The sequence below is a fragment of the Papio anubis genome, chromosome 9 (genome assembly GCF_008728515.1).
Source record: "Papio anubis isolate 15944 chromosome 9, Panubis1.0, whole genome shotgun sequence".
In the NCBI taxonomy this organism is placed as follows: domain Eukaryota; kingdom Metazoa; phylum Chordata; class Mammalia; order Primates; family Cercopithecidae; genus Papio; species Papio anubis.
The window spans coordinates 26,874,011-26,898,833 of NC_044984.1; the positions used below are offsets into that span (position 1 = coordinate 26,874,011).

A 24,823-nucleotide genomic window follows, 5' to 3' on the forward strand; every position below is an offset into this window, starting at 1 on the left:
CATCACAACCAAGCTGTTTGGAACTAGAATTCCAGGAACTGTGATACTACAGGAAAGCAATGCTCACCTTTGAGAGCTTTTTGAGCAGTTACTTATTTCCCAAACTTGAGTCTTTCTCCTTTCTGTTAGGAACCTTAATAGGTGGTATTCTCAAGTAGCTCTTTTATGTTTAATATTGTTGTTACTAGTAAGAGCAAAATCCCTTAAATTACACTCTACATTGGTTAAAATTACCCATGACCTTATAGTCTCTGATCGGCCTCCTTCCCTTTTTTCCAGCTCTGGCCAACTTTCTGGACTTAATGTCTTTAATCCTTTCTCCTGATTTCTTTCTGCTTCTTTTTTGCCCACTCCTGTCTGAACTTCAAATTGAATGTACTTTATAAAATGACATCTAGATAGTTCAGCCATGCTGTTGACTTGAACTGAAATATTGGACAAAATACATTTTAAGTTGTTTTTAACTAAAAGCTAATGTAGAATTGTTGGAATGTGTACCCACATAAACAAATTATGTTCAAGATTATATTCAAACGCTTTTTAAAAAAACATATGTTCCTTCTATTAGAAATCTTAAAGGATAGAATTCACTCGAGTCATGATGTAATTAGATTATATTTTATTAGACATTCTTTACAAATTTAAAATACTGCTATTTTTACATGCACAGAGGAAAATCAATTTGGATAATTATATTTAGGCATTCATTAAAATCAACCACAAAATAGAGACACTTTATTGTGTCATTTATCAACATACTTGATATGTATATCTAAAGTGCATTATGTTACAAAAAATATAGAAATTCAGCAGCACCAAGATACATTTACAAAATAAATACATCAATTGACAAAATAAATTATGGTAAATGTGATAACAATAATTGGATTAGCCTTGGCAAAAAAAATATTCACAATGACCAATGTGCAGTTTCATAGAGCAATGGGGGAGACAGTTTTATTCCAATGCATTTACAGTATTTACAGACAATAAATATTTCTAATACTTTCCATATGTTCACTATTACAGCATCCTGCAATATGTCCTTGGAAGGTCTCTGCTGAAAATTTCAATGCCTCCTGCAAAAAGAAAGAAGAGAAAGAAAAGGAGAAAACAGGTTAGCTTTCTTTACACATGAAAACATAAAATATAAAGGATATAAGCTAAGGAACACAAAATCACAATGGAAAGAGATTCAGGGAACTTCTTGTAAATATCTCCTACAAGAGGTACCTGCGGGATCCACCTGGATCTCCATAACCTCTGTTACAGGCAGGGTCTTCAACCCGACTTAGTCCATGTGTGCGGAAAGGAAAAGGGCCTTTATTTCCAATCATGCTATCAGAAAAAAGGAGACTGTGGAAAAATTTTCTAAGATTGCCAGCTGGCAAGTTTGGGAAGAGAAGGGACAAATTTGAGAACTTGGAAATGAGGTTAGGTTGGACCATCCATTATCAAATACAATTCACTTGCGAGTTATTCTTCCAGTGACACCTGAATTAGGCAATCCAAAGCTTGTTTATTTTGTTCAGGTGCTCATTTGGCCAATCTCTCACAGCATAGTGGGCAGTGGTGAGGATAGTGGAAGTGTGGGACTTTGGTAACAATTGAAGGATGTGTAGTTTAAATAGAGTTGATGATATAATGATATCCATCTTAGTCGATGATAGGATGTTTGGCATTTCTTTAGCTGTCTTTAAACACTAATGAATGAAACTATTATTGGATTTTATAATAGTTTCCAAAGCCAAACCTAAAGTAGAATCATTTGTCTCTCACTCTGTTGGTTTTTGAATGGATTTTCTATTAGCATTGGGAAAGTCTACTGTAAATGAGGGAATAATTAAGAATAAATTAATTTAAAAGTATAAAATAGCAGTATTTCCTATTACCATGTCTGTTTTATTATTCCAAAGCTACTACTTGGAGCTGACACCTTTTCTAATCTATCTAAATACTGTAGTGACAATATTTTAAGATGGGTTACTGGAATTTTCTCTGCTTTTCTCTCTCCCTTTCTCTTCTCTTTGTGTGGTATATGTATTTGTTCCCAAGAAAACAACTATAGAATGGAATTTGATTTGCTACGACATTGAATTAACAGCCAGAATTGTGGCAGAGTTTTTACATGGCAGACATATATGGATGTAAGACCTATAAAACAGTATATTTTTAACAATTTTGGAGTTTTCTGTGCCGCTTACAGAAAAAGCAAATTGAGCATTTAGAGTGTTTTAATGTCAGGTTATTGACTTCTTCACCAATGGTTTTGGTGGGAATGTTAAAATCACTCCCAACTGCAAACAAAGAAAAGAAGAGTTTAAGATTAAAATTTTAATTGGCGAATGGATGTGGATAGATGAAATGAATAAAGCCAAAAAGATGACCTCGAAACTCAATAATCTGCATACTCTACTGATTTTTAAATGTATTTGTACTAAATGGTATTTTGTGAATTGGGATTAAGAATAACACAAACAAAGAGGGAAGGAAGAGGATTTTGAACAACTATTTCCTCAGAAAGAAAGAAAGAAAAAGAAATAAGTTAAAGGACCAAGGAAAAATCTTCTATGTATCTCGCCCTGCCCAGATGTTTGCTCATTCTCCTTTCTTTTGATTTCTCCTTTAACAAAGGCATGTATTGGAATACACAAGTAAAACATCTAACATGACTTAAAAGTATATGTGTATGTTTACTATATGTGTGTGCATATGACAGCATTCTACATTCCTAGCTCTTTTTACTATGGACTTCTAATATTTTTCCAAATCAGTATTTTCCAAGACAAAATGATATGATTTATAACAAATGAGTCCCACTGTATCTGGATATCACATTTGCAACATTGAAAATTCTAAAATATAATCCCCTCAATTTAAAGCTATATATTTTCCACTGAATGGTTCATGTGAGAGAAAAATAGACAATTTTACCTCAGTAGTTTTTTTCTAAAAGAAGGCTGTATTATTGGCCAGGTGTGGTGGCTCATACCTGTAATCCCAGCACTTTGGGGCAGGTGAATCACCTGAGGTCAAGAGTTCAAGACCAGCCTGGCCAACATGGTGAAAACCCATCTCTACTAAAAATACAAAAATTAGCCAAGCATGGTGGTGGGCACCTGCAATTCCAGCTACTCAGGAAGTTGAGGCAGGAGAATCTCTTGAACCCAGGAGGCAGAGGTTGCAGTGAGCCGAGTGCACCATTGCACTCTAGCCTGGGCAACAAAGCAAGACTCCGTCTCAAAAAAAAAAAAAAAAAAAAAAAGGTACTGTATTATTTTTCAAAATATTGTATGTATTATAGTCAAGTGCATGCTTGCCATCTCATCAGACCTCTTGGTTCATCATGTAATAATGCAAAAAGACTAAGGAGGGGATGTTAATAAAAGACTTGTCACTTATAAAACTTTAAAATAGGTATTCTGAAAAGATTTTATTTGGATTACAAAATTTGCATGGCCCCATACATTCTCATCAATACACTCCTAAACTTCCTCACTCTTCCCTGAACCTCTGTTGGATTATGTTGGGAGAGTGCCAACATTTGGCTGCCAAACAGTTCTTTCCATGAATGTCCCTCACAAACAGGGAAGAGAAAGGAAAAGCAGAAACCTCCCGTTTCTTTCAGCCCTAGGTCTGGATTTGATTAGGCCACTGCCTAATTTTCAGTAGACCTACTTTAACTTAGGGGTAGTTCCAGCCATAAGAATTGACGAGTGTTAATTTTCATCAATTTTCCAGATACTTAAAGAACATTGCAAATTTGACATGAATAAAATCCATCAAAAGTTATTTATACCTGTTTTTATAACTTACATATATATATATACTTTTTGCCTCATAGAAACACACCCCCCTAGATAGATAGATAGATATAAATAGATAGATGATAGATAGGTAGATGGTACAATCAGAACTAGGTCTAAAAACACCAAAATAATATGCTGCAATTTATTGTTTACTATATGACATATATGTTTTTATATATATGACATGTTTATATATGTATATATATAATGGATAAAAATAGGAAATAGGTTTTGGCAATAAAGTAGGGTCCTTGCATTAGTTATAAACATATACAGTTAGGATCCTATCTTCAAATACACTAAATATGTGCAGTAAACCAGAATTTATAGGGTTTGTTACCCTGTAGAGATCCATTAGATGTTTGCAGGATAGGTTATTCACTGTGCTAAAGATTTTTCTAGTGTCATTGCCCATTGATTACTGAAGCTGTACTACTTATCCCATATGATTGTTATTTTATGTGCTATTTAATGACGGGTTTGCCAGCTTAAAGAGAGAAATAATGGTGAATAGGTTCAAGCTCCTCTTTGAAACATCATCCTATAATCCTGTCTGTAGCAGAGTCAAAGGAAATGACTAAAGAAGTAACAGGGGAGTCTTTAAATAATGAGATCATTAGTTGCATATGATGTGTTCTTCTGTTGTTTTCCTTTTTTTTTTCAAACCCCACAGAAGTGCTGTACTGAAAAATGAAAAGAAAAAAAAAAATCCATTCAATGGAAATGCATGGATGAAGAAGCAGGGCGAGCATAGCACTGGTCTAAGTGTCAGAAAATAGGGAGATAAATCTAGCTCTGGGGCTTCCTATTTCAATTCCAAGGACTACTCAGGTCTTTTAGCCATGGAATGCCTTGGCTTTCTATTTTATAAAATGAGATTAATATTTGCCCCACTTTTTGCCTCATAGAAACATACCCCCCAGACAGATAGATAGATATATAGAGAGGTAGATATAGATAGATATATAGACAGATAGATAGATATATAGAGAGGTAGATATAGATAGATATATAGACAGATAGATAGATAGATAGAAATAGATAGATGATAGATAGGTAGATGGTACAATCAGAACTAGTTCTAAAAACACCAAAATAATATGTTGCAATTTATTGAGTGTTTACTATATGACAGACATTTAATCCACATATAATCTCATTTAGTCGACACCAAACTCTATGAGGTTGGTACAGTTACTATCTTCATTTCACAGAAGATGTAAGTGAGTCTTAGAAGGGCAGAGTAACTTGCCCTAGGTTGTGAACTTCAATAAATTTAGACCCAAGACTTGGCCCTAAGTTATTTGATCCCAAACTCTACGAGTGTCATTATTACCTGGATCTGTGAGCTAAGGATAAACAAGCCACATAAATGTGAAGTTTTATTTTTCCTATGGCATTACCCTAGAAAAATTATTTCATCTTGCCGATGGACAAAGAGATACATGAGAAAAACCTACATCCTTGTAAGTTAATACTTAAACATTCAGAAACCATTTATTTTTTTATGAGCTGGTAGAAACCAGAGTTAAATTTAATTAAACAAATTTAAAGCAGGTGTTTAAAACATAATTTAAGTTCTTTACATTAAAATAAATTTGAGATTTAATTAAATACATTTAATTAAATAAAAAGTGTGAATGGCTCAGAATCGTTTATGACATGATGCTGTTCTGCAGTGTTTGTAGGTAATATGCTTCTGTATTCTCCCTTGAAGTGAAAGAACCTAAGAAATGAAAAACACTAAAGAAAGTTTGTCAAAGTGTGAGAGTAAGGGGAAGAAACACACTTCTCCAGCAAATTATGAAGATGGTCACTAGCTTCTGAAGCTTGAATATGAAATTACTTGGTAGAGTGGTAAAGGATTGATGTTGGGTGACGGTGGAATGGGCTCTAAAGCCTCTTTATGGTGCTGGAGGACAGGGGTGTGTGTGGTAGGGGGTACTGCTTTAAGGCAGACAATATTCTGACTTATTCTCTATCAGTTGCTGCACAATTGATAGAGATACAGAAAGGGAGAAAATTCTAGGTTTGTACAAGCCAAGGCAGAAGGGAGGCTCCAAAACCCAGCTGAGAGCACCCCGCTGAGGCTACGGGCCAGAGAAGCCTGTTACCGTGAATCGAGCTCCAGCGACGTTGTGGAGGTGTCAGACAGGTGGTCCCCTTCTAGCCCACTCCCAGTCACTCCAGAGTCTAACCAGGTAGAGCGAGTTCGCCGTTTTTTCTTTTCCTGCTCCTTGCGTTTCCCGGGCTTGCCTTTCTTTTTCTTCCCGGGTGTCTTGAGCGGCTGCTCTTTGTACGTCTCCACCTTGTTGGTTTCCTGAGTTAGGTATCTGCCCTCATCATCAGACCCGAACCGCACGGAGTGGTTCTTTGTGTTGGGAGAGGGCTTGGAGTTAGGGGACACCTCCGAGGTAGCTCTGATTTCAGCTGTGTGGATTTCTGCGATCAGATGGTGAAGGAAGAATCGTCGCCGTAAATCTTGGATGGACTTCCCCTTGTCATGGAGGAGCTGATGTTCAGACACAGCTCTTTTGCTTTGAAAGGAAATAGTAGAGGGAAGAAAACAGTTACATTTTACTCGTTGATAGAGACAACAAAGACATGAGTAGATCTCTTTAGTTTTCTAGCTGGTCCACCGCAAGACACAAGCTGGATGGGTAGCAAGCTCATTGCGCAGGGAAGGGTAACCTGTGGGAAGGAAAGAGCTGGCAGTTGAAAGACTCCAGCTCCCGGTCCCAGTTCTGCCACTCACTAGGTTGTGACCTTGGTGGGATCATGAACATTCTTGGGCCTCATGGGCTTCAAATGTATAAAAGGAGGGGGTCAGAGACAGTGATTTCTATACTGCCTTCCCAATTTAAAACACTATGATTCAGTTATGATCAGAAATAGAAACCACTAATAGAAATAGAGTATCTCTTCACATTTTTCAGAGTTCTGCTGAGAAAATAAATCTAGAAGTCCCAGCCTGGGAAATAAAAGGCAGCTGCTGCTTTTACCTGAGTATTCTCTCTTTGTTTCTCTCTCTATCTCTCTCTCTCTCTGTCTCACACACACACGCGCGCCCCATTTAGAAAATAATAATATTGAATCTCAAAGAACAGCAAGCCATAAGAGTAAAAGCAAACAAAGGCTGAAGGAGAAGTGAGCAGTGAAGCCTGTCTAGGAAACCATCTGATTCACAGACTGAACTTTAACATTTTAGACTACTGGCTACCAAGAACATATATTTGAAGGTCAATCGTCAGAGAGAGAGAGAGAGAGAGAGAGTATGTGTATTTTTCTGTAAAGTAATGGGTGGTCTCCTTAAAATGGGTTTCTTTGTGTGCTTAAATGAGCTCATTCTATTTCTTCTGTGCTTCATGTTCTTTTTTTTCTTTTAATTTAGAACTTTAGAGAGTATGATCCTTACTACTTAGTTGAGAAGTTCACTTTTCTACTTGCTCTCTTTGTCTTAAAATTCTCTAGGAAAAAATATAAAGGATTTTTCTATTTAAATGACACTCTAATGAAAATATCGTGAAAAAGAATAAACTAATTCTCTATCAATCCTTTTAGATAACACCCAGACTCTTGCTTAAATGTCCATCATGTATTCTTTTATTATTTTGTGTATATAATTAACTTTTTTTTTTTTTTGAGACGGAGTCTCGCTCTGTCGCCCAGGCTAGAGTGCAGTGGTGTGATCTTAGCTCACTGCAAGCTCCACCTCCCGGGTTCACGCCATTCTACTGCCTCAGCCTCCTGAGTAGCTGGGACTACAGGTGCCCGCCACCATGCCTGGTTAATTTTTTTGTATTTTTAGTAGAGACGGGGTTTCACCGTGTTAGGATGGTCTCGATCTCCTGACCTTGTGATCCGCCCACCTCAGCCTCCCAAAGTGCTGGGATTACAGGCATGAGCCATGGCGCCGGGTCATTATTAACCGTATTTAAGGACTGCATCCATTAATCAGTCATGTCATGCCTGCTTCAACTCTGCATTAACTCCAATTTCTACCACTGGAATAGTCCTCCAAACTGGCCCATCCTCAAAAGCATCTGAAAGTGTTTCCCAGGGCTACATCCCATGTACTCTTACTTCCCTGAAACAATGGTGTCCTTTGCTGCCTTTGTTGGTGCAATGTCTTTAACTCCTCAGAGAAATATGAAAATAATAAATCGCACTATTACTGCCATTGTAATTCATTGTATTCACGGGGAAAGTGAGGTCCAGAGAGGTTAGATGACTTGCCCTAGTCTACACAGTGAGAACTGGCAGAGCCAGGGCTCCAAAAACTAGATCTTCTGATTCTAAAGCCAAGATTGCTTTTTCAATTTCCTCAACCCTTTCTCCTGTCAAAGCGGAAGCTGAAGCTGCAGTCCCAGCCTGTTCCTGTGCTAGGGAACACGGTAAGGAGAGTACAGGGTATATGCGTGGGGCATAGAGTAACAAGCCACCACAATAATGGGCAGATTGGACAGAAATTTATCAGTTTCCTTGAAGATCAAGCCTATTGCCCCAAAAGTTCATTCTCTTCATCAAAATTAGGAACTACAAGAGTTTGGATTATCACTGGATGAGTGAGTCGAAGAAAAGAGTAAGAGATGAAAATACAGTCATCATTTCTCTGGCCCTTCTAGCAAGAATGTCAGCTACCTTCTAGTATTTTAGTGTGTGGACTGACTTGAAGCCATGTAGCTCATTCAAAAAAGACATGACTTAATGGAAAGAAATGTAACAGGAGCCTGGTTTAAATGAGGCATGAAGGAGTCTCTCTTTCTTTTAGAAGGTGCCACATGTCACTAGATTAAAATTCACTTACTCTGTGGCAATAGTTAGTATTCTGGAAACTTTTAAGAATCTACAAGTTTGAGGCTTTGGTACGAGGTATTTATATCCTTTAATAACATTTTTAAAATAATAGGACATATTTCATAAGCACTGCAGTTTAATAAGTATCTTTTAGCAAAATGTCACATTAAAAACAAGTTCTTAACCGCTGATAATTTACAGTTTTGGGGACTTTTATTTCCTTTCTCTGTTCCTGGCAGAAGCCCTCCTCTTCTGTATTGCTCTCCAAATGGATAAAGTGTAGCCCATTTTAGCTTAACTTGAGGCCAAAACTTTTAATGGTTGGTCTATTCTAATTAAGCCACCATTGCTCATGCCCCTTCTCATGGGCATATGTGCTTGTCATCTTGGCCAGCCTGTCAACTGTGAGTCACAGTGCCTTCCTAACTCAAGCTGCATTTTCCCAGGATAGTTCTCTTGGGAAATGCAGTGATCATTCTATCCTTCTATTTTATAAAAAGCCTACAATATGGTACAATTTTGTTCAATTTAAAATAGTACATTGCTTATGAGGGACAAAGCTTTTCATCTGCCTTTTGGGGGAAACTGTTAGTATTTTAGAAAACACAAGTTTGCTTAAATGCTAAATCGGAAATGTTGTTAGACACTTTACTTAGTATTTCAAAAACTTCTGCAATTGAAGTATTGTGAAGAATGAATCTCTCACTAGGCAGTTGCATTAGAGGATCGGGAATATAATGGCATCAGTACAAACTAGATATATAGAGGTAGTGAGTATTAAATTCAAATTAAGGTGGTTTTCAATTTAGGTAACTCTAAAATATTTAGGTTGTAAATATGGCCTTAATAATAGTCTTTTACTCAATTTGTCTATAAACATTACGTAGCATGATGGTTCACCTGACATATACATTCCTAAGCTCCAAAATGGAAAAACAGGTATGTTATGCATCATGTTCTCCTTTGATTATTGTAAAAAAAAATTGCAAAATTTGGGGGAAATCCTTATCACAGATAACTCTAAATTCGGCTGAAACACAGTTCTTCTCTTTTTTTTTTTTTTTTTATAAAATCACTTCAAGGGAGTTTTTAGGGAAGAAGCTTAAATTTCTAAGGAACTATCAAGGAACAGAGGGCATAAAAACAGTGATGGAAATTCCCTTTCCAGCACAGGAAGAAGCAGTATGCTTGTACTGATGCTAGGCTTCTAAGGACGGACTCTGTGTTTGAGAAGAAAAGTTCTGTGGTACATGCAAGAGACAGGGTTAGGGTGTTAGAGTTAAGATGACTCACCAGAAGGTCCTTCCAACCCAAATGACTCAGCAGAAAGTTATGCTTTTCATTAAGTGGAATAGACCCAGTCTGGCTCCCAAGCAAATCAGTCAATGATGTTTTAGGTTTCTGAATCTGCTGGAGTTCCCTCTCGAACTTAAACATAAAGTCAGCCACCTGCCAAAAGCCTTGTTCATCTGCACAAGAACATCCATAGGCCTCACTTTCCAATATCCAACTTGATCATGCTCCAGCTCCATTAATTAAAATCTTTGGGATTAACAGGTTCAAAAGACTCACAATTTGTAACTGCCTCCTTTGCATGGTTTAGGAAGTCTTATTGTTATAGTAATTTCCTCTTCCTTAAAAGTTAGCATCTAGTTAAAAAAAATCTATACTTCTAAAGCAGTTTCCCTAATACTTGGTGTGAAAACTGGGGAGTAATATGGTTTGATTATATGTTAAAATTTCTTTCCAGAAACTAGCTTGATTTAGCATGATGGCAGACTTATGTTTTGTCTAGCACACAAAATTTACTGTTACTTGGCAGCAAGACAAAAATAATGACTTGTTTTTAAAAACTCCATTTGGCTATAATAATTTGATGAAACATCTTCATCTACTGATGATTTCAGCCTCCATGAAAAACCATGCCTGTAATGTGATGATCTATTACCCATTAACTATGAGAATGTTTTGTGGTAGTTTTATAACCATCTGCTGAGTGTGAGTGTTTAACTACAATATTGTATTTCACCCACAAACAAAACTATAACAGTCACTGGCTGCTAAATGGTTTCTGATGTGTGTTTTGTAAGGTGCAACAAAGAAAGAGTTAAAAATAGCCTTTAGGACAACTTAGCGGTATTTTTATGCCATAGTTGTATACATAATCATGGCTCATTTGCTGTTTCTCAAAAGAGAAAACAGGTATTCTTAAGCAACGTTAAAGAAAAAAATTGGCTCTGTTCCAAGGTAGTATTTCTTAACCAAATAAATATAGTATTTAAGTATGCTTTTAAAAATTCAGTCATTTCTATTTATATATGAATTTTAAATTATAGAATTTAACACAAGTCTCAAAATGAGCAAAAAGTCTGAAGACAATTTTCAGAAATACATCGGTAAAAAGTTGATCTGAAGAATACAATGCAGCTTTATCTTCGGTATAATGTTCTACACAATTTGCCTTAGGAGATTCATAATAGGTTTTCATTTTGATGCCAAGGTTCAGACATGTCTCAAGTATTTTCATTTAAGGATTTTCTTCTCTAATAATAATAGACCACGAGCACGTATAAAACAGTTGCCTTTTTGTACACCCTCGGGAATTTACAAGGAGGCACCATAAACCTGACTGTAAATATTAGATGCTGCTCTTTTTATTGTTAGTGTAAAAATTTGCCTTAATTCCTTCTCCAGAGTCAAACTCTTCTTCTCAGTTCTCGAACTTTATAATCTTCCCATTCTGAACACTGAGTCTGCAGTTTAAAGATCACCCAAATATGGTGTTACACACATTAGTGAACTGCTAGGTCCAACAGATTATTAAGATCATGTTACTCTATCACTCTTCCAAGTTTTCAGTCACACGACATAGTGATATTTCTCTGGTGTGCTTGGATGTATGATTATTTCAAAGTCGAAGTTATCATTAAAAGAATCACCAAGTGAGAATGCCAAAATACAAGTTTTCAGTCTACAATGCAAATATTTGACTCCGAATTAAAGAACTGTTAGCAATAACTCGAAGAAAAAAAAAGTTTCCACACCTAAAATTCATTTTGGAACCAAGCACTCTAGCGTTCCTGAACTGTATCAATACTAACATTGGAGTCTTGCCACTGCAAAGTTGTTACTACTTTATTATATAATATGCTTTCATTATGTAATATGGTCCTATTTTATATGCTTAAAATTATGTCATTCATAATAAAATTAGATGTACGGCTTTTGCTTTTTCACACGCAAACCGCCACCCACATTCAGTACGTATACAAGTGCGCAGACCATACGTCCCCAGGACCGCTCAGCTTCCTCGGAGTTTCAGAAGCTTCCTGGGTCCTGACAGTAACAACCACCCCCCACCTTTTTTTTTCTCTCACTAGAGGCAGAGGATCTTTCCCTAGAAGAGATTCTGTGAAACGCTCCCTCTTATGGAAACACACATAAAATCTGTCTCTTGCCTGTCTCCCCTTGAAGATCAACCAGTTCTCCCGCCGGGTTTGAGGACCCGGACTCAGGCCCTGGCAGGTATCCGGGATGGTCCCTCTCCCTGACCCGGGCGAGGAGCATCGGTGACCGCTGCAAGCCCTCGGCAGCGTCCCAGCTTGGCAGCCCCTCCCCCTGGCCTCCCCAACCCGGCGCCTTGGGGAGGATGGGGCACTTACAGGCGGCGGCTGAGCCCCTCCACCGAGCGCCCGCAGGAGGGCACCGCGTAGCTCAGCAGGAACACCGCGACGCTCCACTGCTGAACCAGTCTCCGCTGCATCGTCTCCGCTCGCGCTCCGGACCTGCAACAGAAGGGAGAGGGACCCGAGTGTCAGTCTGGACTCTTCATCTCCCCGCACTACTCCGCTTCCCCTTTTTAGCCCGGTCTCAAAAAGCCTCTTCAACATCCAGGGCATCTCCCAAGTTGAAAAGGAAAAAAAAAATTATCTGGAGCCTCTCAGCACTTACTTATTTAGCAACCGGCTACTCCAACTGTGCTTTCTCCAAACCACACAGCCAGAAAGAGCAAAAAGGGAAAAAAGAAATCAGAGGCGCTTCCTCTGAAATAGCGAAAATGAAATGGTTTTATATATGCATCAATGATAAGTAATGTGTTTACACGTCTCCCATAGCAATGTCTAATTAATCTGGCCAGCAGTTCTCCTGGGTTCGTGGAACAGGGCTAACCGCCTCCTAAAAGAAGAAAGTTTCCCCCTCTCAAGTCAGCTTCTTTGAGAACCAGGCCCTTTGGTTCCAGAGCCACTTGTAGCGAAACCCACATATATATACATAGCTGTCTGTCTACCTCCTCTGGTGGGCTGGTTGCTTCCGGAAAGTTGATTCCACACACCCTGAGAACAAGTTTCAAGAGCGTGTGTCGTCGATCAGGAGGGCCAGGTGGCGGCGAGGGCGGGTCGTTAGCGGCAGCCGGAGCGGCAGGGCGGCGGCAGCCCCGCTTCACGGGAGGGGAGACATGCCGGTCGGGCGGCGCAGGTTGGAGGCGAGTTGAAAGCCGAGCGGAGGAATGTTCACACGCTCCGAGGCAAACCTGCCGGAGAAGTGAGAGAGTCGCAAAGAGGTGGCGCCCTAGGAACGCGCGCGGGGCGAGCGAGGGCGCGGGCTGGCGCGCGGGGGGCGGGGGCGGCGACGGGCGGCCCGAACGGGCCCCGCGCCGCCCGAGCGAGTGGAGGGGAGCCCCGAGCAGGGAATGAACGGCGAGCGGCGGAGCTCCCCCCTCCCGCGCTGCCGCCCCCGGAGCTGTCCGGAGCTCTACCGAGCCCCACCCCGGAGCCTGGGCCCTGTCGCGCCATCCCCGGGCCGGGGGCGTGGGCGGATCCGCTTGCTCCCTCCAGGCCCGGCCGGCTGCTGCCCGCGCGCCGGATCCCGGAGCCGAGATCCCCGAGGGCGTGCGGACGGCCCCGGTCAGCTGGCGGTTCCCGGCGCGCCGGGCTGGACTAGCGGGCGCCAAGACCACCAGGGGCGGACCGACGAGGAGGAGGCCAAGGAGCGGGGCCGGGGACCACGGGCGCCCGGGAGCCTGCGCGGAGAGGACGCGGGCTGTTGGCCTGTGAATTTAAGGAGCCCGAAGCTCGCCTGGCAGCTCGGGGCGATGGATGAGAACCTTCTTCCCTGGCTCATTCCTGGGATGAACTGAGTGGGGAGCATCGGCTAGAGAGAGGGAGATCTTTTGCTTAGAAGAGCAAAAACGGTTCCAGACTTCAGATCTAAATTGCACTTTTTGCTGTTTCAGAACTGCTGGTAGACATCTGGAGCCGGTCCAAAAAAAACCCGCGCACAGGAGAGATCCCCCTTTTGAATTGCAGAGGGGCACCGACACTCCTGGGGCACGCACACGGCCCTTTTCCCCCCTGGTCAGGAGTCTAACCCATCCTTTCTCTGATACCCTACCCGGTTTTCCCCTCCCCCTCAAAAGTGCCTGATTACAGATTCTAGGAAGATTGTATCCGAGTCACCGCAGCCAGCGGACAGACGCAGCGGAACTATGGTTGTTGGGAGAAGCGACGGGAAAGCAGAGGTTCTTTCCAAAGCTAATGGGCGGGGAAGAAAGACTGCTCGGAATGACTGGGTAGTATCATCTAGGAAAGGATTGCAGCGGGAGTGGATACCCGCCCCAGGGCTCCTCTAACTTTGTGAAAAGAGCGCGAGTGACTGGGAACCATTCAAGGGATATTTGTCTTCTAGGCAATCCTGCTGGTAGGGTTCATTAGTTTCTAGAAGGCTAGTGTGATTTAGAGACTTGAGATGATTCAAGGAGTGTGGCCTTTATCAAGCCTGGCCTTCCGGGTGTTGCTCCACATATTTTACCCAGGGTGGGAGAAACAGTGGCCTCTCACCGAGACCCTCGCTCATCGGGGCTCCCCACTGGGTCGCTGCAGCTAGCTAGCAGTTAAAGTTTGCTGCTTAGGTTGGGTGGGGGGCATCTTTTCTTAGAAACTCCTGTCTTCCTCAGTTGATTACTGTAAAACCCATACCTTAAAAAACTTGACTTCCTCTCACTAACAAAGAAAAAAACAAAACACACACGCACACACACACACTCTGGGAATTTCCACAACTTCCCTTGAATGTGTAAGGATTTCTAAATGTTAGACCTTTTTGGATAGTATGAAAGGACAAAGTATCAGCACTCAGAAATGTCAACCTTTGAACCTCGAGCACTTTCTGATTTATAAAAAGAATCCTTCCAAAAAGATGCAGGAGCCCTAATGTAATCGTTAGGTCTGAAGAGGGAAATCTGTTAAAAAAAAAAAAAAAAAAAGGTAAATCACAAATGAGCCATTTAATACTTGCAAGTTGTTTAACATTGAAATGATAATATTTGCTTCCACAATAAAAAGTCCAAAGTACCTAGCCAAGTTTCAAACTGTCCAGGCTCTAAAAAGTCAACCCTTCTCCCAACAGAAGGTTAAAACAAAAATCAGATTGAAATGATCAAATCACTTATGTTGTAAATAAATTCACTTTACTTTCAGAACATTATAAATTAAGGACTGGCATCAATAGACTGCTTTGATTTATGTTGCTTTTTCTACTAATTAAACAAAATTAACCCCCAACTCCTTCCCTCCTTTCTTTTTCCCCACACACTTTTCTGGTGTTAATGGCAAAACATCTATCAAATATTTTTAGAATTTCCTCTCCTCCACAAAAAGAGAAAATATAGACACAGGAAAAATAAATAGTCTTTATATACTCAGAATACCAAAGTTCCCTCCTAATTTATTACTTCACCTTTTCCTTGATTTACAGTCTTCTCTCTGCTCTTCTGGCTGAAAGAGGGAAATCTTCTCAGCAGTCTTTTCCAGAAATATATTTTTTTGTTCTTAAAAAAAAACCATAAAATTAAGTCTTAAAATGAATTAAAATCTTCTTGTAAGGAGACTTCTGTTCCCACTAAAGGCAATTATTAGAAAGCAGGTACCTCTTCCAAGCTGCCCTGTTTATTACTTTCAGTAGAAATTCTCTTCAATATATACCCAGGATCCTGACTTTCTGCCTGTTTTGGAAAGGATATTTTCTGACATCATAATCTAGCTCCTAACATAACTGAGTAATCTCCATCATAATAATGTAGAGAATGCATGACTGCAAATGAGACACAGGAGGAGCACCCCCTACCTACCCCCCCCCACCCCGCCCCACACACACACCTTTTTTCTAAGGCTTAGAAATAGAACAAGTGCCCATAGAAGCTAAATGTTTGCTTAGGCTTTGCTGTCACGTAAATGCACCTTAGCAAATGGGAAGGCCTGCCTCTAATCTGAAGTATTTCCATGTTTAGCATTGTAAGATCTACACCTACACAAATGCCTAGCCCGTGAGCACCATGCTTCCATCCCCAGTGGCAGTTTATTACAGTATATCCAATTTTAAAAGAGGTTTTAAAAAGTTTAAATGTATTACTCTTAAATTCAGTTGAATACCCAGTTAATGTATATCTCCAGGGATATTTCCTGTCATAAAGCTTAGAAAAAAATAAACTAGCATTTATGCTTAGCTTCTTAATCCTTTTTTCTTCTTTCCTCCTTAACCCAAACAGCAAACAGATACACATGACAAATCAAATATGAATCTTTAGCACTTTAAACAGTGCGCCTGAGCTTGGGAATTTTCTTATTACCAATAAGCATCCAGATTTAACATTTACCAATCTGTAGCTCCAAGCTATATCTCTAAAATCCCCTGAAACCAAACAACTAAACTCATCCCTTCTCTTCTCCAAACGTTTTTCAATGTTTACAAAGAGAAGTTGCATAATCAGCTCAAGTAATGTTCTCACTGGATTCCATTAGAATGTGGCTCTCATCACTTGCCTGGACCAAGACTTGAGAGGAGGCTGTTGCCAGCTGACCTCAAGGTAGCAAAAAAGAAAAAACGATGTAATGCCTTCAAACCCCAAGTAACAATAGGAAAGGGTGTGTTTCTTTATTAAATCTTTTTGTAGTTAGGTGAGGATAAGACTTCTCCAGGAACAGGGCGGGCTGCTAACATCTGGAGGAACTGCCTCAGGGAGGAGTGTATAGATATACATCAGGCTGATGGGATCCTCCCATGGGAAAAGTGGGCCTCACACCTTTCCTCACCCTTCCCTACTTCCTGGGCAATGTTCTGCTTCCCCCAAACTGGAGCAGGAGGCCCTGAGAGGAGGCAGTTTCCTGGGAGGAGCCCAAACCAATGTGAGATGAGAAGGTCTTTAGGAAAGGTCTTTAGGGTCCCTGAGAACTGGTTCTTCAAGTTCAAGCACTTGAGCACCTCGCAAACCCCTGACAATTGAAACATATCTGAAGAGTCTGAAGGTTGTGTGTGTGTGTGTGTGTGTGTGTGTGTGAGAGAGAGAGAGAGAGAGAGAAAGAAAGAATATGAATGTGCAGTGTGCGAGTCCTGATCTCCTGGACTGGTGCCAGCCAGCCAGTTGCCTGCCCTTGGCTGGCCAAGTTTTTGGCTCCTGAAAGTAGGCAGCTCTGGACTTGTGCGAGACCACAGAGAGAGTTCCAAGCTCCACCTGGTTCAGGCGACAACCTCTCAACCTGAAGCCAAACTCCGGTGGTGTCACAGGACTCTCCTGGCGGCAGTCCAGTTCCCCACATGAAGCGAATGATCCTTTCTTAAATTTTGAGCCGGGGCTGCCTAAAAGGTGCTGCCCTCGGAAGCATTTTACCTCCCTAACACCATTCTCTGCCCGTGCCACGCTGGCCAGCTCAAAGTCCCTTCCCAGGGCAGCACCGGGACTGAGATGTCTCAACTCTCGGGCAGGAAGGATACCTATCCAGACACCCACACTGGATGTCCTGTCTATTTGGCTTTGAGCTGGTCATTACGGTGTCTTTGGACCCTGCCTACCTTTTCTGTAATTTTTGTCAGAAATAAGTCTTCAGGAGAGCAAACGTTGAGTTATGCGCTCTTTCTCCGGAGTCTCCTGCCCTGGTGTTTGCGCTCCCACTACAGCAAGAGGAGGCCTGAGTTTCTTAGGGCAGGGCTCCAGGGTCTTGGAAGAGGCCTTAGGGCAATGGGATCATCTTTTTCAGCCTCCCCTCCCCTTCTCCCACCCAGCGTCCTCATCCCCACCGCCTGCGACAGACTTGGGTCGCCCATTACGAAGCTGATCCGCAGGGACTGGGCAGGCTTGGCTCCTGGGGATCTTAGGCTCCATGGGAACTTCGGGGGTCTCGGAGCCCGTGAGCGGATCTAGCTACTATTTTCCCTAGGTTCTCCTCGGGCTTCTGTCCCTGAGTCTGGACTCCGGACTGCCGCACAGAATCCTTCTTGCCCGGAGCGCTATTATTGAGGCCTTTGCGTTCTGCCTCGCCCTGTCCCGCCGGCTTGAGTGCTTGGTTTCTAACCCGAGTATACTCGGAGTCTCCGGTTCTGCGCGCCCCCCTCCTCCCGGGAGAGCCCCGCATCTGGCTGAGGGTGAGGGAAAGATTCGGGAACCACGAGACCCAAGGACAGGGTCGGAGGGAGCGCGCGAACTTCCTCCGAGCAGGACTCTCCCTCCCCTTCCCTCTCCCTCCAGGTCAATTTATGACTCAAACATGAGATAAGCCCTAGGCAGACGGTGACGCTGACTTCCCCGTGGGGGCGCGGGGAGAGAAGGGTGAGGCAGACGTACCCCCTCCCCGGCCTGCCCCTGCCCGGGCCGCATCGGGGTGTGGAGGGGCGACTCCCTTCCTCCCGGAGCCCCGACTCGCTCTCTCACAGCGCGCCTCCCCTGCGCCCGTAAAGCTCGGCGCTGCAGGAGCCCTGGGACCCGTCTGTTTTATTTCACTTAACACGATCTGCAAAGCCAAGGCCGGGTGAGGTGCGGGGAGGGAGAGGAGAGGATATGAAGGAACGTGGAACGAAGTTCTGTCTGCCAACTCTCTCCGTCTGATTCCTGGAATCCGGTGGCACCTTAAAGGACGGAATTGAGGGCAAGGAGAAGATTATTAATCCCCGAAGCCCGCTCTGTCTATATATAACTGCTCAGTGGTTACAGTTGGCGATCGCGGTGCTGGGGGTGGGGGTGTAGACCGTGGACCGTGGAACACATGGCATCTCCCCAGGGCATAAAAATCAACCTAGCTGGTGGCTCCTATGGAGTTTGTAAATTGCGCGGAGCTGGCTGGGGAAAGCCAGTGAGCTGTCCATGGTGGTTAAGGCTCGTTGACGTGCGTGCTCTGGCCGTCCTGGCCAGGCACAGACCCCCGCTACCCCAGGGGCCGCAACGCCCCGGAGCCCGAGCGTGCCAGCAACCCAGCCAGTGTGCGCCCGACACGAGGCTGGACGTGTCCGTTTGCACAACTCCAGGACGCGCTCTTGCACAGAGGCCGAATTCCAGAGATAGACGGAAAAACCTCCCGACTCCAAATTGTGGGTTTCCTTTTAGTTCCTTCCTGAACGTGTCTTTGCCCACTCAGGCAAAGTTTCTCATGCTTTAAGAAAAGTCCATCCATTTTAGTAGCCTCCCTCCCTTTCCTTTGCTAAGGTTCTGTTCTCTAAAGAGAGAGAAGCAAGTTAATGATCTTGTTAGGCTTCTGTTTGTTAAAAGCATCCACCAGCTGAAGGCTGCATTTGCACCATGTGGGATGTCCCCAACATCTGCTTTTATTGAGTGGGGAAACTGCTGTCACGAGATTGTCCAGTATCTCAGGAAAATTGGGCAATTCCTTCTCTAGGGGTGGTGAAGCCCTTTGTGGCATATTGTTCAGTTGGGGCGACTTCTTCATTAATCACCATTGTCCTGAGCAGTGTGTCTGATCGCCACTCCTAGCAAAGCAGAAAACAAATTGCTGTGGGAGTTTCCTTGTGGGCACAGTTTTGCCCAGTTCTTGTGACATATTCTTATGAAAAAACATATACAAAGGTAAGCTTCTATACATGTTTAAGGCAAAGGATGCTTTGCCTTTTAAATTATCACCACATTTTACTTTTTTGTCTCTTATTTTCTCCTTACTTAACTCAATTAGAGATCTCATCTTCAACTGAATAACGAATTACCTCAAATAATACAGAAGACTGCAAAATATTATAAACATTTATAACTCATTTGTATTACACGCCTTTATTTATGGGAATATATTTAATTAACATCCAATACATAAGAGAAGCTTTTACTTATTTCTGTACAAGATATCAGATTGCTGCTTTTAACCTTCTTTCTAATTGTGGTGTGGCAAATTAGCAAAAAAGGTGTGTGTGGGCATACTTACAAATAACTTTTAGAATATTTGATATTCAATAGAAAGTGTTATGATTCAATAATTTTTAATAGCTTTTTGTCCTCTCTCAGCTTCTGGGTCTAACTATAAGAATCGTCAGTAGGGAAAATGAAATATTTCTATAAATTCTTCTAAATGTTTTCCCAAGTCAATAAAATTGATATAATGTATTTTACTTTCCTTCTCTCTATTTACAAAAATTAAGGAAATAAGATTTGAATGTGTACCCAGTTTTTGAAAAGTAAGAAATAAACTATCATCATAATATTTTATTATTATGATTATTTTGAAATGTGGAAGTTTAGTTTTGTTCTGTAACTCTTTGGTAACTGGCCTTCTCCTGTGCCTGTCTTAGACCTCCTTTCTATGAAATAAAAATATATACAATAATATTAATAGATTTCATTCTCTTATACTTTATCTGCTTGTACAACTTAGGGTCCTTTTTTGTTTTGTTTTTACCCTCTCTGTGGCTTCACACTTTCCTGTCTCCCATAGTGATAATGATTGAAAGTTTTCCCTTTAAAGTTCAATCTAATTTTCTTCAGTTTCCTTTTTTTTTTTTAAGAAAGTTTTATCCAACAGCTTCTTATTAGATTTTAAAGATCTCATTATTTGATCCATTAAATTCATCACATTTGTTAGGGAGAAAGCATTTTACTAGTAGCTCTGTTAAAGCTGCTAGACCTTCCCGCCCCCCCCCCCCCCCCCCCCGCTTGCTTTTAAAAGGAAAGCATCCAATTGGTAAAACTGATCATGAGCTAAAACCCAAACAAACAAATAAGCACCTCATTAGTCTCTTGTTGCGTTCTGATCTCTTTCCCAATGGGCCCAACACTGCTGTGAGCCCAGAGCAGGTCTTCGGAAGAGATCTGTGAAATCAAATTGAATTGCAGTTCTCCCCACTTTTGAGAGATGAAAGTATATTTTTAATTACTTTAGACATCTTTTCCAAAATCCATATATAAGCTTTTTGATCTGTTGCTGGAAAACTTTGCTAAGGCATATTAAAAAAAAAATAGCCATGGTAGATTTGGGGGGCATCCCGGGTCCCTTTCAGCCTCAAAAATGTCTCCCTGTGCTGAATGCATGGTTTTATGAGCTCTCCTGAAGCTATTTCTCTTCTCACTTCATTCGTGCTTCTCTTCCCAGAGACGGATAAATAAGGGAGCAGAGGGAATGAACGTGGACTCTTGCTGCATCATGATATATTGAGATCGATTGTTATGTGGGAGTACTTAATGCTTAAAAAAATTTCAACTGACCTTAGCACAATTCTGTTGCACTTTGCTCTTTTACTTTCCATCCTGCTAAGCTGTTAATTACACAGAGAATTGCCAAGGTGCTTTTAATGGTTAAAAAAAGGAAGCCGCTTTTTGTGGAAAGGATAAAAAAAGGTTTTTGTCCTGTAAACACAGGTCACATTCTTTGTAAAGCTGTTCTTAATAGGCAAAAATGTACATGTCTCTAACAGTTAAATTACTCTTTAAAAGACCTATGATGGCCTTAAATGGAGCAGGAACTCCAGTGTGGTTGATAGGGTTCCAAAAAGCCCATGTCTTAAAAAGAGTTTCATTGTCGAGGTGCACCAGGGTGTACTTTTAGATCTATAATACACAGTCTGGCCATCACAACCACATTATTTCCCTCATCTCATTCCAATCCCGGTGTGGTAAAACCAGAGAGACACAGGATCAAGGAAAGTTTGAGGATTTGCAGGGAAAGGGCTGTGTAAGTACAGTGAATACAGATTTTTAAGATCTTCCCCAGACTTCTAAACAGTTGAGAAGGTAGCTTGTTTGCTAAGTAGTGCAAAGTGTCTCCAGGTCTATCGCTGGAACTGCTGACATAATTAATGATTTCATTCGGAGCCTGAAAGAAGGTACTTGTATTCCCTCTGGCATGGGCAGGCCAAGTTCATGTCCAGACTCTAATACCTTGGGCTGATTTTAGCTAACAAGACTGTTGGTCCTCTTGTCGCACACCCAGATCATGAAAGCCAAATATTATATTAGGCCTTGATACTTCCCAGCTTTGAGGATGTTGACACATCCTAAATATATAAACAGTCACTATTATCTAAAGATGGATTATGTTCGGCTGGGAGAGTCATTACTCCTAGGTCAAACTGGGAAAACTAAAAACCGTAGAACACCCTACCCCACCAAACACATAGCAAACTACTTAAAAATCATTATTTTCCACTCAAACCTTACATGCAAAAATTTTCTTGTCCCATCTCATACTATGAGGTTAATGGCAATCCTTGAAAATTAATTATGTACTGAAAAGACTTCGGTAACATTTCTGCTAAAAATAAACTGGAGGCAGATTAGTGCCCTGGATTCATGATTGCTTACATCTGGTTTCTATTTCTGTGAGTTTCATTTGGTTCTCAGAGAGTTCATTCACAGTCATCACAGGTCCAGTTTCCTGCTTTCCAATGGGAGAGTTTGTCTTGATGATCCATACATTTTTTCATCTGGATGCTGTATTTTTTTTTTTTTTTTTTTTTTTTTTACATTACAAGATGTGGAAAGGGAGAATGAAAAATACATCAGGTCTAATGCAACCAAAGTAAAACCTAAACAACATTTTTCAGCACCTGGCTTATCCAGAATCCAGTGGCAAATAACAATGAAGAAATCACTCCATGTTAGACCCTTATAAAATGAGGTAGGAAAGAAAAGGGAAAATAGAAGGAAGGAGAGGAAGGGAAGATGGAAGGAAGGGAGGGGAGGGGAAGAATGGAAGAAGGAATGAATTAAAGGAAGGGCTTCTTGTTGAGAAGAACCCCCATACTTGTCCCATCATATTTCCCATTACCTGTAAGACATGGGCAAGTGTTTTTCTTTCTAACCATGTTAACATTAAGACTTTTCTCAGAAAAGAAATCGAGTTGTACTGGCTTCTCATTGAAAACAATCTCTTGAATTTCTTCAAACACTTAGGGTTGAAGTGGCAGAATGTCATACAAGCCTTACTTAGTCCCTGCTGCTCTGGACTTACATAGACCAGTGTGACTCTAGCTTATAAACCATCCTATGTAACATCATTTTTCACCATCTAGAACTTCTCAATTGTTCTCCTCTGTGTAAGTAACACCTTAACACCTTTTGAGATGACTATTCTATCTAAAGATCCTGTCTAGATGATACTTCAAGTCTCATGTAGCCTGTTTTTCACCCCATCATATGATTTTCCTACATTTCCTTCCTACTGATAGCTCAGAAACCAAGTCTCCAAAATATCCCAGATGTTATCTACATTCAACAGCAATAATTCCAGATATTACTGAGCTCATGTACCTGGCACTGTGATGACTTAAAAATAGTATTATTTCATTTACAACATATTGCTGTCTTGATTTTTTCTAACTAGGTTAAATAATTACTAGAACTGCGACTGGGATTCAGTTTTGCCTGACACTACTTTGCCCCTTTAGTATGATGCACATCCACGGATTGTTAGCCTTGATTTGACTGATGTGACTAGCCAGGCAACTGGTATCTTCTCTCACCCACCTGTGTGGATTCCTGAAAGCTGTGCACTGAGATGAAGAGATTGAGAAGAGCCATTATTTCATCAAGGGTTATTGAGATGCTGAACTGCTCTGGTGGGAAGCACACCATAGGATGCTTTAACTATACAAAGCAAAATAAAAAGAACATCCTCTGTTCTGCTAATTACACGGTCTTACTACCATGCTATAGAAATAGTCTAAGAATCAACTTTATCTGAGGGTGTTACGTCAACATTTATTGAGAGTCTACTTTATACTAAGTTCTATTCTTGGAACTTTAAAGAAAGCCACGTGCATTGGACTATTATTACTCTAGTGCCCATAGAAATACTTTATTGGGTCAAGTTTTTTTCCCTTTTCTTTTAAAATCACATTTGGACCTGCCCATCTCAGCAATAGCATACTTTTTAAAAGGTCATGTGAAAATATGTACATATCCTTTGATAAGCTGCTATCAAATAAACTTTCACTTAAGCTATTGATTACCTACTATGTTCAAGCCCTCTATTAAAATACAAAGGAAAAGCCATATGCAGGACTATATTTCTTCTTTTATTGCTTGGGCCACATTCTTTACTTTTTATTTGCAAATTACTTCAAATCTGTTTTGAAAGTAAGCAAGTACAAAAAGAAAATATGGCATGGAATTGAGATACACTGTCAGGGCTATTTACAGTGCCCATAAAGTGTGTTCATTAGTTTATTCAGTCATTCAACAAATATTTCTTTGAAATATTTGAATCCCTATCAGCCCAGCACTGTATTAGGTTCTGGGGTTACACTGATATAGAATTTGCAGTCTGTGAATTTTTAAATTCTCATTTAGTAAATATATGACTAATTTTTTTTATTAGAAATCTTCGAATTTTGTCATACTAAGTATTTCACTTTTTAAATTGTCTGTCTCTTCCCATTGGAATAAACGCTAATTTTGTGAGGGTTAAGAGTTTTGTCTGTTTTGTCTCCAGCACTTAGAACAATGCTTGGCATATGGTAGGAAATCAAAAAATATTTCAAAGAATAAAAGAATGAATGAAGGTTAAAAGGTGCAAATACCTTTTGTCTACATACATATATTGGCACACAAACATATATACATATTTCTTTGATAAGACAGATTTCTACCCTGAGTTGGAAATTTTCTTAATGATTACTACATACTTAATATATCAATAAACAAAAGGATTACTGGTATATGAAACTAATGTCAGGTTAAACATCATTACCTTTTGAAAATCCTATGTGATAAGTTAGACTTGCCCAGAAATAAATTGTTTTTAACCATAATAATATTTTTACTGTAAAGGCAAGTCTTATTTTCATTCCTGTGTTCATTTATTTTACCTCCCAAACTACAACACAATTAAAATAGTCTCTAAGATCAGATCATGTAGCCAAAGTGGATAATGTTATTTTACCACACCCAAGTAAAGATTCCTGCTAGTAGGAAAGACTGGTTATTGTCCTTTAGGTGGTATCATCATAGCTGAATC

General features: G+C 40.8%; 1 protein-coding gene and 1 long non-coding RNA gene across 3 annotated transcripts; one reads left to right on the top strand and one right to left on the bottom strand.

Moving 5' to 3' along the window:
• Positions 1-2,139, top strand: LOC108580939. The gene is made up of 3 exons (XR_001892606.3): positions 1-141; positions 1,030-1,117; positions 2,056-2,139. It is a non-coding gene; the product is annotated as an uncharacterized LOC108580939 (long non-coding RNA).
• On the bottom strand, positions 598-13,221 carry PTHLH (parathyroid hormone like hormone). Of its 2 annotated transcripts, none has more exons than XM_021922134.2 (4): positions 12,895-13,221; positions 12,269-12,391; positions 5,924-6,346; positions 598-1,079 (listed from the first exon to the last, which is right to left on the bottom strand). In XM_021922134.2, exons 2-4 carry the CDS (start codon positions 12,367-12,369, stop codon positions 1,070-1,072), a joined length of 534 nt encoding a protein of 177 aa, XP_021777826.1. In that variant the 5' UTR covers positions 12,370-12,391; positions 12,895-13,221; the 3' UTR covers positions 598-1,069. The 2 variants fall into 2 exon arrangements, with proteins under 2 accessions (XP_021777826.1, XP_021777827.1); XM_021922135.2 differs by having other exon boundaries at positions 12,558-13,155.
• Between the last annotated feature and the right edge of the window lie 11,602 nt (positions 13,222-24,823).

What these genes read in the sequence shown, in the direction of transcription:
- PTHLH (XM_021922134.2), bottom strand. Translation starts at nt 12,369, where the DNA reads ATGCAGCGGAGACTGGTTCAGCAGTGGAGCGTCGCGGTGTTCCTGCTG. An exon ending in GAGGGGCTCAGCCGCCGCCT is followed by an intron (nt 6,347 to 12,268) that starts GTAAGTGCCCCA and finishes TTCCTTTCAAAG; the next exon opens with CAAAAGAGCTGTGTCTGAAC.